Below are 14,142 nucleotides of genomic sequence, written 5' to 3'. Positions count from 1 at the left end.
TAGCGTGGCTCGCAAACTCAATAAATCCATAACCTTCTGAATATCCGCTCTGCTTATTGCGAATCACTTTAGCTGATTGAGCCTACAGAGCCACAAAGAGAGCAAAATCTTCAAAAGGATGAAACTTTCAATAATTTTAAAACTGCATTACAAAGATTTTTCGAAATTACCTCGCCAGTAACATTAAAGACGGTCATGAGATAGTTCTCATCCATCCAAGGCTGCAAGTCACCGATCCACAACGACCGGATCTCACCAGCTGATCCTGGATTCTGAGATCCACCACCACCACCATACTGCTGCTGTTGTGGTTGACCCGGAGACGGAGCCGACTGAGGATTCCATCCTGCCGGCGGCTGACCTTGCTGGTGCTGCTGCATCATCCACGACTGCTGCTGCTGCTGGTAAGCTTGCTGGTCGGAAGGATTCTGCCCTGACCCTGCGGCAGCACCGTTAGAAGCTGTAGGTGGCTGCTGCATCATGACGACGATAACCTAGAATGTCGCAGATGCAATTTTAAGGGTTGAGCTCGAGAGAGAGAAGAAGAATAGTAGCTGTCTCTGTCTCCTTTTTTTTTTATACTCGAACAAATAGTTGTCCACACAGTGGCCCAATAACAAAAGGTTTGGGCTCCTGGCCCATTATAAAGCTAGGGTTACCTAAAAAACGGTTCGGACCGGTCAGGATCGGTTTAAGATTGAGATGCCTAATTTNCTGGAATAGCAAACATGACATTAATTCAACAATTCACCCAACATAGAAAAGGCCCAAGGAAACCAAAACAAAGTACGCACTGTGGTGTTAGTTGGGTCGCTTTCTCCTGGATTTCCTCCTTGGTTGTTTTGATATGAACCTTCAAAAAAAAAAATAGTCAAAAGAATGTAAGCAGAAAACTAAAACATCAATATATATACTACATTCAGTTGACGGTGCAAGGAAACAGACACTAACGCACACACACACAAACGAGAATGGCAGTTGCAAGTTTTGTCCAAATAATGAGCAGATGATACATGCAAACAGCAACTGGCAAATATATGTTACAGTTTGAAGATTAAGGTGAAGGGATTCAAGTTAGTTGATAACTGATACACAAATTATTAAATATCTACGAGGGGAAACATGATCCAACTTTGAGAAACTAGAAAATGACAGAATGGGACCACAATTCTCTAAGAGAGCACAAGTAACCTAAATTCCCTCCAAGGTTTGACAGTTCACCATCGTAACCAATTTGCCGAAAGAAGATTAGTAACAGTGTAATACTAAAGAAGAGTTATAAATTAGAGGCAAAAAGTAACTGAAAGAAGGAAGTTGCAGCACTAATTACTGAAAAAGATGGAATTGAGAGGTATGTAGAAGAACACAAAACACTCTTTTAGGAATCACACTTGGAAAAAAGCGAAAAGTAATGAACGGTGGTAAATATGAAAAAAAATAACTTAAAGTTAAGGCTTAAATTAAAAGGGAAAGACTTATGCTTGATAAGTAAAGGAACTGGAAAATAATTTGCGACTGTAGCTGATAAAAAAGCTTTGTAATTAACTTCTTCTGAAAACATAACTAACTGACCTAAATGAGGCCACGCAATAAGGTGGAATCATTTTCAGCTGAAGTCAGTTCCAGGCCCCCCAAAGAGAGCCTCTTGTTCTCCTGCTTAAAGACAACATGAGTTTTTTCTTATAAGTTTTAGGATGTTTTGCGATATTAAATTCTTTGAAGTGCTGAAAGGCATGAAGCTGAAGGATAAGGGCAGACACATTGAGCACCAACTAACAGAACACTATTCACCAATCAGAAAGATAGCGGTAAAGGAATAATACCCCAAAGAAAAGAAAATAAACTAACCTAGACAGTTAAAGACAAAGTGAGTCATATCACCACTCAGCATATTCATAAGTCATCAGAGATCTGGTTCCTTAGTATAAAAAAACATACCTGGTTGCATCGTAAGAGGCTTCTTGTTGGCAGCTGGACCAGTACGCATAGGCCTGGATGAGCAGTATTGACCATTCATTTCAGTCATGGCGCGAATCTGCTCACTTTCATCACCGAACCTAACAAATCCATATCCCTTGGACCGTCCAGTAGTCCTATCAGTCACAACTTTTGCTCCCTTGACAGAGGAATATACAGCCTTAAACGTCTCGGTAAGCATCAAGTCGGTAACATCAGGTGCCAAGTCTCCAACAAAAACCGTGTGCTCCGGACCTTCAGCCTGGCGTCTCTCTCCAGCTCCGAGCTGAGCCCAGTTCAACCTAAAGGTCTGCTGTTCACTGTTGGGCATTGGAGCACCATTGTAAGTCTGCAAAACCCTCTCAGCTGTAGCGTGGCTCGCAAACTCAATAAATCCATAACCTTCTGAATATCCGCTCTGCTTATTGCGAATCACTTTAGCTGATTGAGCCTACAGAGCCACACAAAAGAAACAAAACACTCAGAGAGCAAGAAAACTAAAATCTTCAAAAGGATGAAACTATCAATATTTTTTAAAATACATTACGAAGAAGATTTTCAAATTACCTCGCCAGTAACATTGAAGACGGTCATGAGATAGTTCTCATCCATCCAAGGCTGCAAGTCACCGATCCACAACGACCGGATCTCACCAGCTGATCCTGGATTCTGAGATCCACCACCACCACCATACTGCTGCTGTTGTGGTTGACCCGGAGACGGAGCCGACTGAGGATTCCATCCTGCCGGCGGCTGACCTTGCTGGTGCTGCTGCATCATCCACGACTGCTGCTGCTGCTGCTGGTGGTGGTAAGCTTGCTGGTCGGAAGGATTCTGCCCTGACCCTGCGGCAGCACCGTTAGAAGCTGTAGGTGGCTGCTGCATCATGACGACGATAACCTAGAATGTCGCAGATGCAATTTTAAGGGTTGAGCTCGAGAGAGAGAAGAAGAATAGTAGCTGTCTCTGTCTCCTTTTTTTTTTATACTCGAACAAATAGTTGTCCACACAGTGGCCCAATAACAAAAGGTTTGGGCTCCTGGCCCATTATAAAGCTAGGGTTACCTAAAAAACGGTTCGGACCGGTCAGGATCGGTTTAAGATTGAGATGCCTAATTTCGAATTCTCAGCTCTGTGAAGACGACGACGTCGCCGAAACGGTTTTTTCTCTTGTTAAACCCTAAAACCCCCGCTCTGTTTTAATGGTGGAATTCATATCAGACATGGAAGATCAAGGTACGATAAGAGTTTGAATTGCGCTTTAAAGTTTTTGTCTTTGGGTATATCTTGGACAGTGTGGGCTGGTGGAGAAGTAGTTTGATTGAATAATTTGTTTGCTAATTTTCAGGAATGGTGGAGGAAGGAGGGAATAGAGATGTTGAGATGGGAAAATTCCCAGTGATGGCTTTCAGGCCTTCCCATGATGCTAAGCTTAGAGAATTATTGCACAAGATTTGTTTACATGAGATTAAGCTATGTTCTGATGCTGCAAAGGAGTTTATCAAGTTACTAAAGGGAGAAACTGGTGGCGATTTGTTGCGTCTTTATTTCCAGAGCTCACCAAACTTTGCTGAGCTTCTAGAAGCATGGAACCTTCGACATGGAAAGCAAGGACTTAACTATATATTCTCGCTTATCCAGACGATTTTGAGTCATCCAGAGGGAAAAGGTAGATCAACTGATATTGGAAGAGCTATTGACCAGTTTGCTAGGTTACTTATTGAAGAAAAAATGGATGATATTTGCAAAGAATTGAAAAGCAAAGAGGGGAAACAACAGAATGCTGCGCTTTCATTGTTGGCTTCGATTGTTAGGCGTGGTTCAGGCATGGCATCAGATATAAATAAGAAATTTGATTTTAAGGTTTTTGCAAAACTAGCCGAGTCTAAAACGCGAGGGGCTGAAAAGGTTAGTAAACACTCAACCAGGAAGGCCTGTGTTGGCTTTGCCATATCATTCTTTGAAGTTGGGAGCCCTGGATTGTTATGGAAAGTTTTACAGCACAAGGAAATGTATTTTAACGTCCTGCGAGGCCTTGGTGAAGACGATGAAGAGACTGTGGCTTATGTCTTGTCTACGTTGAAGGATAAGATCCTTGTTGAAGAATCATTGATTCTTCCTAGTCTAAGGAGTGTTCTTTTTGGAAATGTGACGCTAGAGCAGCTAGCCAGCATTTCAGCAAGAGAGGATGATCGGATTGCGAGTCAGTTGGCCCATGATGTTCTTGTTAAAGTTTGCACAGACCCTTCTAACGGATTGATGCCAGATGCAAAGAGAAAGTTGGGAGGCAATTCAGACAGACTACTAATGCTCATGAAAAAGTTGAGAGCAGCAGAAATTGGTTATCACAGAGATTTGCTTTTAGCCATAGTTAGGGGTAGACCGTCTTTAGCTTCAGCTTTCTTTGACGAGTTTCCTTACAATATGGAAGATTTTGCATCACCATCCTGGTTAGTCTTCTTCAGAGCGCGAAAGTGTATCTATCTTTATTTTTCTGCGTGTACCGTCACATTTTTGCTGTTTTGTCATTCTTTTCGCATTGTAACTGAAGTCATTGCAGGTTTTCTTCTATTTCCTTGGCAGCAGAATTGGTATCGTCAGTAAGAACTTCATGTTCTTTTGACTTTCTCAGTCCAGATCAACGTGCTACATCTCCTGGTGGTTCAGATGTTCAGACTATCATGAAATGCCTATGCCCACGACCATTTAGCCGGTCACTGATCACCAAAGGGATGCTCCATTCTGAATTTCTTGTTAGACATGGGACCTTGAGATTTATGTTGGAGACGCTGAGGCTGTTGGATTTTTTTGTTGCCTCTTGGAACCTTTGTTCATCTCATAGATGCTCTGTTGAGCAAATTCAGGTTTCTCTCGAGCAGAATGTCATGGGTGAGGTGAGAAGCTTTTATCCAGAATTCCAGGTGTTATGGACTCTACTGAAGCCTGTGGACGGTTCTAGTAAAACTGAAAAGCCGTCTTCGAAGAGAAAAGCAAAGTTGGATCGTGGATTAAGCAGAAAAAAACGCTTTAAGCAATCTGAGAAAGATGTTTCAGACGAAGAGGCTGGTGATATTGTCGTTAGTGGTGTTGGTTCTGATAAAGATATTTTGGCAGAGGATAATGTGGATGCTCATATGACAAATCAGGAAGATGCAGAAAGAGAATATCTTGGGATTGTTTCAGAAATTTGGGCTTCAGAACTTTGTTTTAAGCCTATTGATTCGGTTGGAGAAGCAGAGAAGTGGTTTCACTTAAAGCTTCTGGATGCCCTCAAGATTTATGTGGTACGCTGATATTTCACATTATTATTTTTGTTTGTGTTGTTGATAAATGAAAAAGCAGAACCTTTTCAAAATTTGATGTACTCAACTTAATGATATTTCACTAGTGACAGGTTGTCTTATTGTTTTGCACTATCCTATAAATTTCCGTGTCAAATACTGGTTGAAGTTTGAATATTGAGTTGTAGTGGTTTGTCCAGTTGACAAGTAGAGAACTGAAACGGTCATGCTTTGCTTACTAAATTCTGGTTAAATGTCTCGTTTCTTGTCACTTTAATATAGCTTGTTAATTAAAAGATATCTATGTGTTATTGGTGCTTAGACGTTCCTCATATGTACTTGATGAGTTCTAGTTTTAAGCTACATGTTTTTCATTTTTGCAGTGCGCTGTACATAATGTGCTTGAAGGAGCGTTTGATGTCTTCATGAAATTTGTAAGCAATTCTTTAAATTTGCCAGCCGAATTGCAGAGAGCTTTCTTGTCTGTGCTAAATGAATACATCAGTTGGACGCCAAAGTCCCAAAGTGACAGAGATCCTACAAGACTTCCACCTTTTATGTACAAGCATTTGCATGTGTTCATGAATTTGTTACTTTTTGCACCACACAACGAAGTGAAGGATCTAGCGTACAGTTTAGCAGTGGCAGCTATGAGCAGCACCGGTGCATTCGAAAAAAATCCAAGTGAAATTGGCGCATGGTTCTTGTTTCTGCCAAGTTTTGAAAAGATTAAACTTCCTCCTGAGGTTAAGGAGGCTGTACAGAGCATGCCATCAATTGTCATCTCCTTTTTATGTGATGCAGTTATGGCTGTTGGAAATAATTTATTCAAGCAATGGGACATCGTCAGAAGTTACTTGCCCCATTTAGAAGGTATAGGTAATTGTGTCCTTGAAATCAATGGTTTTGTATAGATTCCACTTGCTTACTCGTTTTGCTCTGGTTTTAGTGTCTGCAATATATAATATGTTGCTCCTGTGTTTGTTTACATACCGTTTCTATGTAACCATTTTAGGTAATGACTGCAAAATTTTGTTGTCTGCACAAAGATGAAGATGATTATCTAATGTCTCTGCAATTAATTTTGTGAATTGATAAAAAATGTTGGTTATCAAACACAATTCAATAAATCTCATGCAAGATGTGTCCTAGTTACGTGTCCTGTGGATTTGTGATAAGCCTAGAAGTATTTATTCACTGGTGTGTATCTTCTCTGTGTTGGTTGCAGGTGTATCAATTGGTTTTAGCCCCCTAATTGTTTGTCTACTGCAGAAGTGTGTGAAGCTACTAAATTCTGAAGCTAAAACGTTACCAGAGAAGTCAGCAATATCTCTGTACGTCTGCAGCACACTGAAATATCTTTTACAAACTCAGGTAAATATCTTTTACAAACCGAGGTGTATGTAGATAACTTTCACCATGAAATACCAATATCTTTTATATTCTAGTGTACACCGCTTAAAATACCAATATCTTTTCTATAAAATTCAATATTGTAGGTAGATTCCAGATTACTCTCATGTTTGATCCAGTCAATTTTGTCTGAGGTGGTTGATGAATCTAAGGATTTTTTATGTGAATGGAGGCCATTGAGAATTTTGCTTCTTTTCTCACAATCCTTGTCAGACAAAAAACCTATCATCTTGCATTCCAGAAGGACGACGGGTCTACCATCTGACAGTTCTTTTTCAGAGACTCTTGATGAGATCAAAGAACTGATGAGAAGCATTTCTCCGGATGAAGTTACAGGAATAGTTCAAGCGTTTTCTTCTGCATTGATGTGTGCAACACCTGAATCGATCTTGCAAAATTTTACTCTTGTGATGACTGTTTCTTGGGCCTTCTACGGAATGTCATTCTCAATTTTACAGTCCATCCTCTTTTTAGAGGAAAATTTCCTTGGAAACCTTTCAAAGCTATCACTTGACTTATTTGCGCGAGGTTCAGAATTTACTGGGTCAAGGAATCTTTGTGAAGAAACAGTAGATAGTGAGATTGGTTTTTCTGGTCACTCATCCATAACTGAAGAAATCAGAAGTAAGATGGCCATTCGTGATATTGGATCTTCTGCCTTCTCTGTGTTCTTAGAGCAGGCTCCTTTTCCTGTATTACTTACTGCCATTATGAGCATGGATATATCTTGCTTACCAGAGTTTCCAAGAATATCAGAGCTACTGCTGCTTAAAGTTTCGCAGCCTACAAGTGGTAGTATTGACTCAAATATCCAAGTAATACTGTTCTGGCTCTTTCAAATACGATCATTTTACAAGGTTCAACCGGCTCCAGTACTCCGCCAACTCTCTGAGATCTGCGTACGTCTTATGAAGAACTTGTTCTCTCAAATATCAGAAACGGAGCTTGTTTCTGGACCCTCTTCAAATAAGTTGTTCGCTTCAGTCACGAAGCAGAAGCATCAAGTGGCCCAGACAGTTCTTGGCCACCCAGTTGTGATCGCACTGTTAGAGAGTCCCTTGGATTGTTGCACATCACCTGGAGTGCAGAATGTTGAGATTTTTTCAGAAATATCGCTGACAACAGGGAGGCTAGTTTTCAGTGAAATAGATCAACACATTCTTGATCTATTGGTTTCTACCTGTGAGTTTTTGTTTGATGAGAAACACAATGTGTGGAAATGGGACTTCAGGAAAAATAAGTCAATTATAGCTTTTAAGGACTTGGTCGAAAGGCTTCTCTTGGAATTCAGGGTCAAGTTTGAGCTTTCTGTTGGTTCTCAAAGTTACGCTTCGCTTCTCCAACTATCACAAGTGAATTCATGCTTTGTTGAGATTCATATCACCTTTCAAACTTTTATATGTTGCTCATTCCATGCTGAGTAAAATTGATGAGAAGGAATCAGCAAGCCCAGATTCAAGTAAGATTCTCAGTTTGGGATTGGGTATTGCTGGCGGAGCTTTCGAAATGCTTGTATTATATTCACACCAGCCGACTGCTAAGAGAGGGGTATATGATTTGTTGTGGGAATTAGAAGAAAATAATTATGACAGTAACCTCATTGAGAAAGTATATAGCATGGCATGCAAGTTTTCTACCTCTTTTGGTTTGGATTCGGCAGCAGATATTTGTTTGCTTAAGGTTTGTGGTGGCATTTTCAGGGGGAAACATTATCAAAATTGTAGTGTTCACCGGTTGGTCTTGGTTATTTCGCTGATTGTTGGGAGAACCCCTGAAGACTTGATTATCCACTGCATTAAACGGGCAAGCATAACCAGAGCCAAGATTTTGTTCTATCTTGTGGAGTCCAGTCCCTTGCATCGTTTAGTCTTTGGACGCTTTTTCTTTAGCATGCTAAGTAAGAAGCAGGAGGACACTGCTCTTACAGATGATCAGTTTATCATGCTTCTGCCTGCTGTGCTATCGTATCTGACATCAGTTTCTGAAAAACTCGAGAAGCCGTGTAATAGATGTTTGGATATAACTTCAGTTTATTCAAATATACTAATAAATGGTTTTCTTCAATGGCCAAGGTTTTTGTCTAGGTGCATCTTTGAAGAGAAGTATGACGATNGGGTATATGATTTGTTGTGGGAATTAGAAGAAAATAATTATGATAGTAACCTCATTGAGAAAGTATATAGCATGGCATGCAAGTTTTCTACCTCTTTTGGTTTGGATTTGGCAGCAGATATATGTTTGCTTAAGGTTTGTGGTGGCATTTTCAGGGGGAAATATTATCAAAATTGTAGTGTTCACCGGTTGGTCTTGGTGATTTCGCTGATTGTTGGGAGAACCCCTGAAGACTTGATTATCCACTGCATTAAACGGGCAAGCATAACCAGAGCCAAGATTTTGTTCTATCTTGTGGAGTCCAGTCCCTTGCATCGTTTAGTTTTTGGACGCTTTTTCTATAGCATGCTAAGTAAGAAGCAGGAGGACACTGCTCTTACAGATGATCAGTTTATCATGCTCCTGCCTGCTGTGCTATCGTATCTGACAACAGTTTCTGAAAAACTCGAGAAGCCGTGTAATAGATGTTTGGATATAACTTCAGTTTATTCAAATATACTAATAAATGGTTTTCTTCAATGGCCAAGGTTTTTGTCTAGGTGCATCTTTGAAGAGAAGTATGACGATATTCTTCTGTCAACGACCGACGATATTGACACTATGTTTAATGCGAGTCTTCTTGGGAAGGCAGTACTTATGTTTCAGTATCACTTTTCCTTGACTGAAAGTCCAACTAAAGAAGATGATCTCTTTAAGGTATTTAATTCCATCTTTCCTCACACTAGTGCTAGGAAGGAGATGTTGGACTACGAGATGAAGGAAGTGGACATTCAGTCGGTAGACCAAATGTTTAATGTTGCTATCCGTGTTGTTGCAAAAGTAACACTGTCAAAGATTTGTTTGTTTCCTGAGGATAGCAGTATGTGTCATCTTAAACGTGAAGCAGGTACTTGCCTGAAGGAAAGTTCTCCTAAATTTGGATCCAATAGAGCGGTTTTATCAAAGCGGATACTAGATGCTTTGGTTAATTGTTGGCAATGTGTCGTCAAGAAATCTGATGGGTCTTTTAAAGGGAATTCCGAAGGAAAACAAGACAAATGTTGGTCCTTGTGCCAAAGCCTTGAAAACTTCATTTTGAGAAGTATTCTACAGTTTATAAAAAACATGTGTGAGGAGGTTGTTCAATTGGATTCCCTTCCCTTCCTGGAGAGACTGATGAAATCAACTCTTCTGTATAGATTTGAGGACTCGAAGACACTGAAGATACTGAGAGAAATTTTCTTCTTATTGTCTAGAGGGAAGTACTCATATGCACCATATATCCAACTCTTAATAAGTCACTCTCAGTTTACACCAACTATCAGTTCTCTCTCCATGTCACCCTCACACACTGGTGAATTATTCAGGCCTGTTTCCAGCATCCTAAAACATCTTATCATCTCAAGTCCGAATTCTGTTGGAGTTAAAAGTCCTCGTTTTGAAGCACCTTACTATGCGAGGCAGTTAGAAATTGTCAAAATTCTCAGAGTGCTGCTCTCCAAATGTGGAAAAGATTCAGGCATCAATCTCAAAGAACTGCACTTTCTTCTTTTGTGTTCTTATGGTGCAACTCTGAGCGAAATCGACTTGGAGATCTACAAGCTGATGCATGATATCAAGTTGGTAGATGTCGAACACACGCTGAATGTTTCTGAAACAGATTGTTTGTGGGGTAAAGCTGCCTTGAAAATAAGAGAGGCACTGCGTTTATCTCAGGACGCATCTGATGTTGGTGAAGCTGATTTATTGGAAGATGTCCGCCAGAGTCTTTTCAAAGAGAATCTTTGTGTTGATCCCAAAATATGTGCTCGAACTGTTTTGTTTTTTCCTTATCAACGAACTACAGAGGTATCGGATAATTTACACCTATATGATTATCCAGTAAACGAGGTACCATCTTTAATTTTAAATGTCAGTTAGAAGTTCTTGTACTTGCTTTTTTAAACATCAATAAAATAAATCTTCGTCCCTGTGCAGAAATGTTCACCTGGTATGGAGGACATTGAACGCTATGATCCGGTTTTCATCTTGCGCTTCTCGATAGACACATTGTCTATTGGATACATTGAACCAGTGGAATTCGCCAGCTTAGGCTTGCTTGCAGTTGCATTTGTGAGCATGTCTTCAGCAGATCTTGGGATAAGAAAATTGGGCTATGAAAGTCTTGAAATATATCTGGATGCCCTTGAGGTAATTGTTATCCTAAGCTGATCTGTATGCATGGTGAAAATTATTTTGTTTAACTACGTTTTTTTAATGTAGAGTTGTAGGAAAAACAAGCATGTAACAGGGCTTAGGCTTCTGCTGATGTATGTACAAAATGGAGTTGAGGAACCATGGCAAAGAATCCCAACTGTTTCTGCTATTTTTGCCGCTGAGGCATCTCTGATATTGTTGGATCCTTCTCACGAACATTATGTTCCCATAAATAAACTTTTGAAGAGCTCATCTACACTGAAGCTGAGGGTACTTATTCTCTGAAAACTGTAAACTCTTGGCTTTATCCTTTATACTTTGCCAGCATATAAACTGTTTTTGATTTTTCTCTTTGTTAGGGAATACCTTTGTTTCACGATTTTTTCTGGAGCAGCACTGTTAACTTTAGATCACAGAGATTTTGGGAACTACNATCTTAAGCTGATCTGTATGCATGGTGAAAATTGTTTTGTTTAACTATGATTTTTTAATGTAGAGTTGTAGGAAAAACAAGCATGTAACAGGGCTTAGGCTTCTGCTGATGTATGTACAAAATGGAGTTGAGGAACCATGGCAAAGAATCCCAACTGTTTCTGCTATTTTCGCCGCTGAGGCATCTCTGATATTGTTGGATCCTTCTCACGAACATTATGTTCCCATAAATAAACTTTTGAAGAGCTCATCTACACTGAAGCTGAGGGTACTTATTCTCTGAAAACTGTAAACTCTTCGCTTTATCCTTTATACTTTGCCAGCATTCAAACTGTTTTCGATTTTTCTCTTTGTTAGGGAATACCTTTGTTTCACGATTTTTTCTGGAGCAGCACTGTTAACTTTAGATCACAGAGATTTTGGGAACTACGCCTAGTGTGTGCAGGCTTGAAATCAGATGAAGATGCTCAAATTTACATTAGAAACTCCATCCTCGAGACAGTGATGAGTTTTTCTTCATCCCCTCTTGCTGATGATGAAACTAAAGGACTAATCCTTCAGGTGATATAATTTCTTTTCTTAATGTCATATAGTATATAGTGTTTATGTTGCACCTATACGCAGTTCTTCTTTAATATCAATATAAGGTTAATGCTCAGAATATATTTATTTGGTCTTGTGTACTATGGGGTATCTTTTCTAAAGCTTTGAGATCTTAATCCAACACGACATAAACCATTTTTCTTTCAATCTTCAGGTTGTGAGGAAGTCGGTCAAATTCCATAAGATGGCCCGGCATCTAGTTGAAAACTGTGGTCTGTTTTCATGGTGTTCAGCATTTATCTCAACGTTTACTACAAAGCCCACTGGAGACGAAGATTTGCGCTTGGTAGTTATCTTGGAGGTATGTACAATATTATCCAGTAATGCTACGAATTAGTCATGGACGCTGCTGCAGGCACCCTGTTTAAGAATACAGATTTTCTTTACTTTTTTACAAACGTAACTCTGTAGAATATGATGATGAATGCAAAATTGAATTAAATTTCTCAATGGTCAACCATGGTTGTTGTTTGTTTGTAATCAAGAGTCCTTATGTGGAACAGTGTGTTCATTAATTGACTTACTTTGTGATATTGTCGTATCAGGTCATAACTGATGTTCTCGCCTCCAGAAACGTTCCAGAGTGGTTGCAACGATGTGGCCTTGAAGGGCTAATGGAAATCTCATCGCGTTTATACAGACTTTTAGGTGGTGGACTGGTATCAGTACAAGAAAATGCTACTTCAGTTGATTTTATTTTGCAGATACTATCAGCTACTCTGAAGATTTCACAGAAACGAAAAATGTACCAGCCACATTTCACCATCACAATCGAGGGAATATTCCAACTCTTTGAGGGTGTTGCTAATTCTGGTTCTCCTCAAGTCCAAGCAAGTTCAGAGCATGGGCTTATTACTATACTAATGAGCAGCCCGCCAGTTGACATAATTGACATGGTATCTATTTCTCTCTCTCTCTCCCTCGCTCTCGCTATGACTATTAAGCAGCCCTGCAATTTTGTTTTGAAGAGCTTAATTTTGTTTGTATCATATGATATCTTTTCAGGACGTGGACAAGTTGAGAAGGTTTCTTTTGTGGGCGACCTCCACAGCCTTAAAGAGTGACCATAAAAGGGTATCTAAACCTAGTGAGTCTCATCAAGATACTAAAAAACTCACTGAAGAACCACAAGAGGAGACTATGGTAGCAAAGTTTCTACGCTGGCTGTTGGCTTCAGTGATTCTTGGGAAGCTTTATTCGAAAGCTAATCATTCGGACTCGACAGTCTTAAGTAAAACAAAGCCAGAAACTTTGTTGAATTTGTTAGAATACTTCAAGAAAAGGAATCTCGAAGACAGCATGAAAATTTCAGAGCACGTAATAGGGGAAGTAATCGTTTGTCTCCAAAAGCATCTTCTGTGTACAAACTACAGGGTTCTTCTTCCCTCCGTTGTATTTGCAATTTCTCTCATGCTTCCTCACAATGACCTCGGGACAGAAGGTATGCTGCTTTTCACCGACTTACACAACTCTTGTTCTCCAGATTACTTGGCTTTGATTGAGAATTGAACTCTTTACAAGAGTAGGTTAGGGTTTTGAGATAGGATTATTCAGGCTTTTTCTTAGGTGTTAAGCTGCATCTAGTTCCGCCAATCAACACCTATAATCTGAATCTAAATTTTTCTTTCTTTCTTCTTTTCAGATCCCAATGACGATTACAAGCTCATCAAATCTTTGTGTTCTAAAATTAGTAGTCCTCCTGAGGCTAATCCGGGCTGGAGATGGTAAACGATTCTCCTATTGTTCATCATTCCAAAGCTTGGCATTGTTTATCACTATAAAGTTTGACCTGAATCCTTCTCCACAGGTCATATTTTCAAGCGTGGTGGGATCTTTCATCAGAACAAGCCACAGATCTGGACAAGATTGATGAACTTCATGCGTGCCAACACCTTTTGCTGATATTCTCTGATATGCTTGGAGAAACGCCAGGGGAATCTCAACAGGTGTTGCTTCGTAAAGATTTTGACATCTCCCATGTATTAGAATGGGAGAGAAGTTTAGTTGAGACCTAGTCATTGACTTTGTAGGATTGTTTTATCCAATTCAATCAGTTTTGTTATATCAATGACAAAAGTTGTTATTGATTCATTCACAACAATGTTCAGTTTTGTTGTATCTATGAGAAATATTATGGAGCCAGCGTATCTTGCTGCAACCACTGCCACTT

General features: G+C 39.7%; 1 protein-coding gene and 1 pseudogene across 1 annotated transcript in view; one reads left to right on the top strand and one right to left on the bottom strand.

The window, feature by feature from the left end:
* The window catches only part of LOC104730689 (polyadenylate-binding protein RBP45C-like), a 5,183-nt gene extending 2,273 nt beyond the window's left edge, over positions 1 to 2,910 (bottom strand). The window contains exons 1-3 of the mRNA XM_010449882.1: positions 2,524 to 2,910; positions 1,939 to 2,407; positions 795 to 853 (exon numbers count right to left, since the gene is read on the bottom strand). Of these exons, the coding sequence (XP_010448184.1) occupies positions 795 to 853; positions 1,939 to 2,407; positions 2,524 to 2,844 (849 nt within the window). The 5' untranslated portion in view covers positions 2,845 to 2,910. The remainder of the gene's footprint in view (positions 1 to 794; positions 854 to 1,938; positions 2,408 to 2,523) is intronic.
* LOC104730688 lies at positions 3,075 to 14,133 on the top strand (annotated as a pseudogene).

Source organism: Camelina sativa, chromosome 12 (genome assembly GCF_000633955.1).
Source record: "Camelina sativa cultivar DH55 chromosome 12, Cs, whole genome shotgun sequence".
In the NCBI taxonomy this organism is placed as follows: domain Eukaryota; kingdom Viridiplantae; phylum Streptophyta; class Magnoliopsida; order Brassicales; family Brassicaceae; genus Camelina; species Camelina sativa.
The sequence above is the reverse complement of the archived record's forward strand: the minus strand, read 5'-3'. Positions and strand labels throughout refer to the sequence as shown.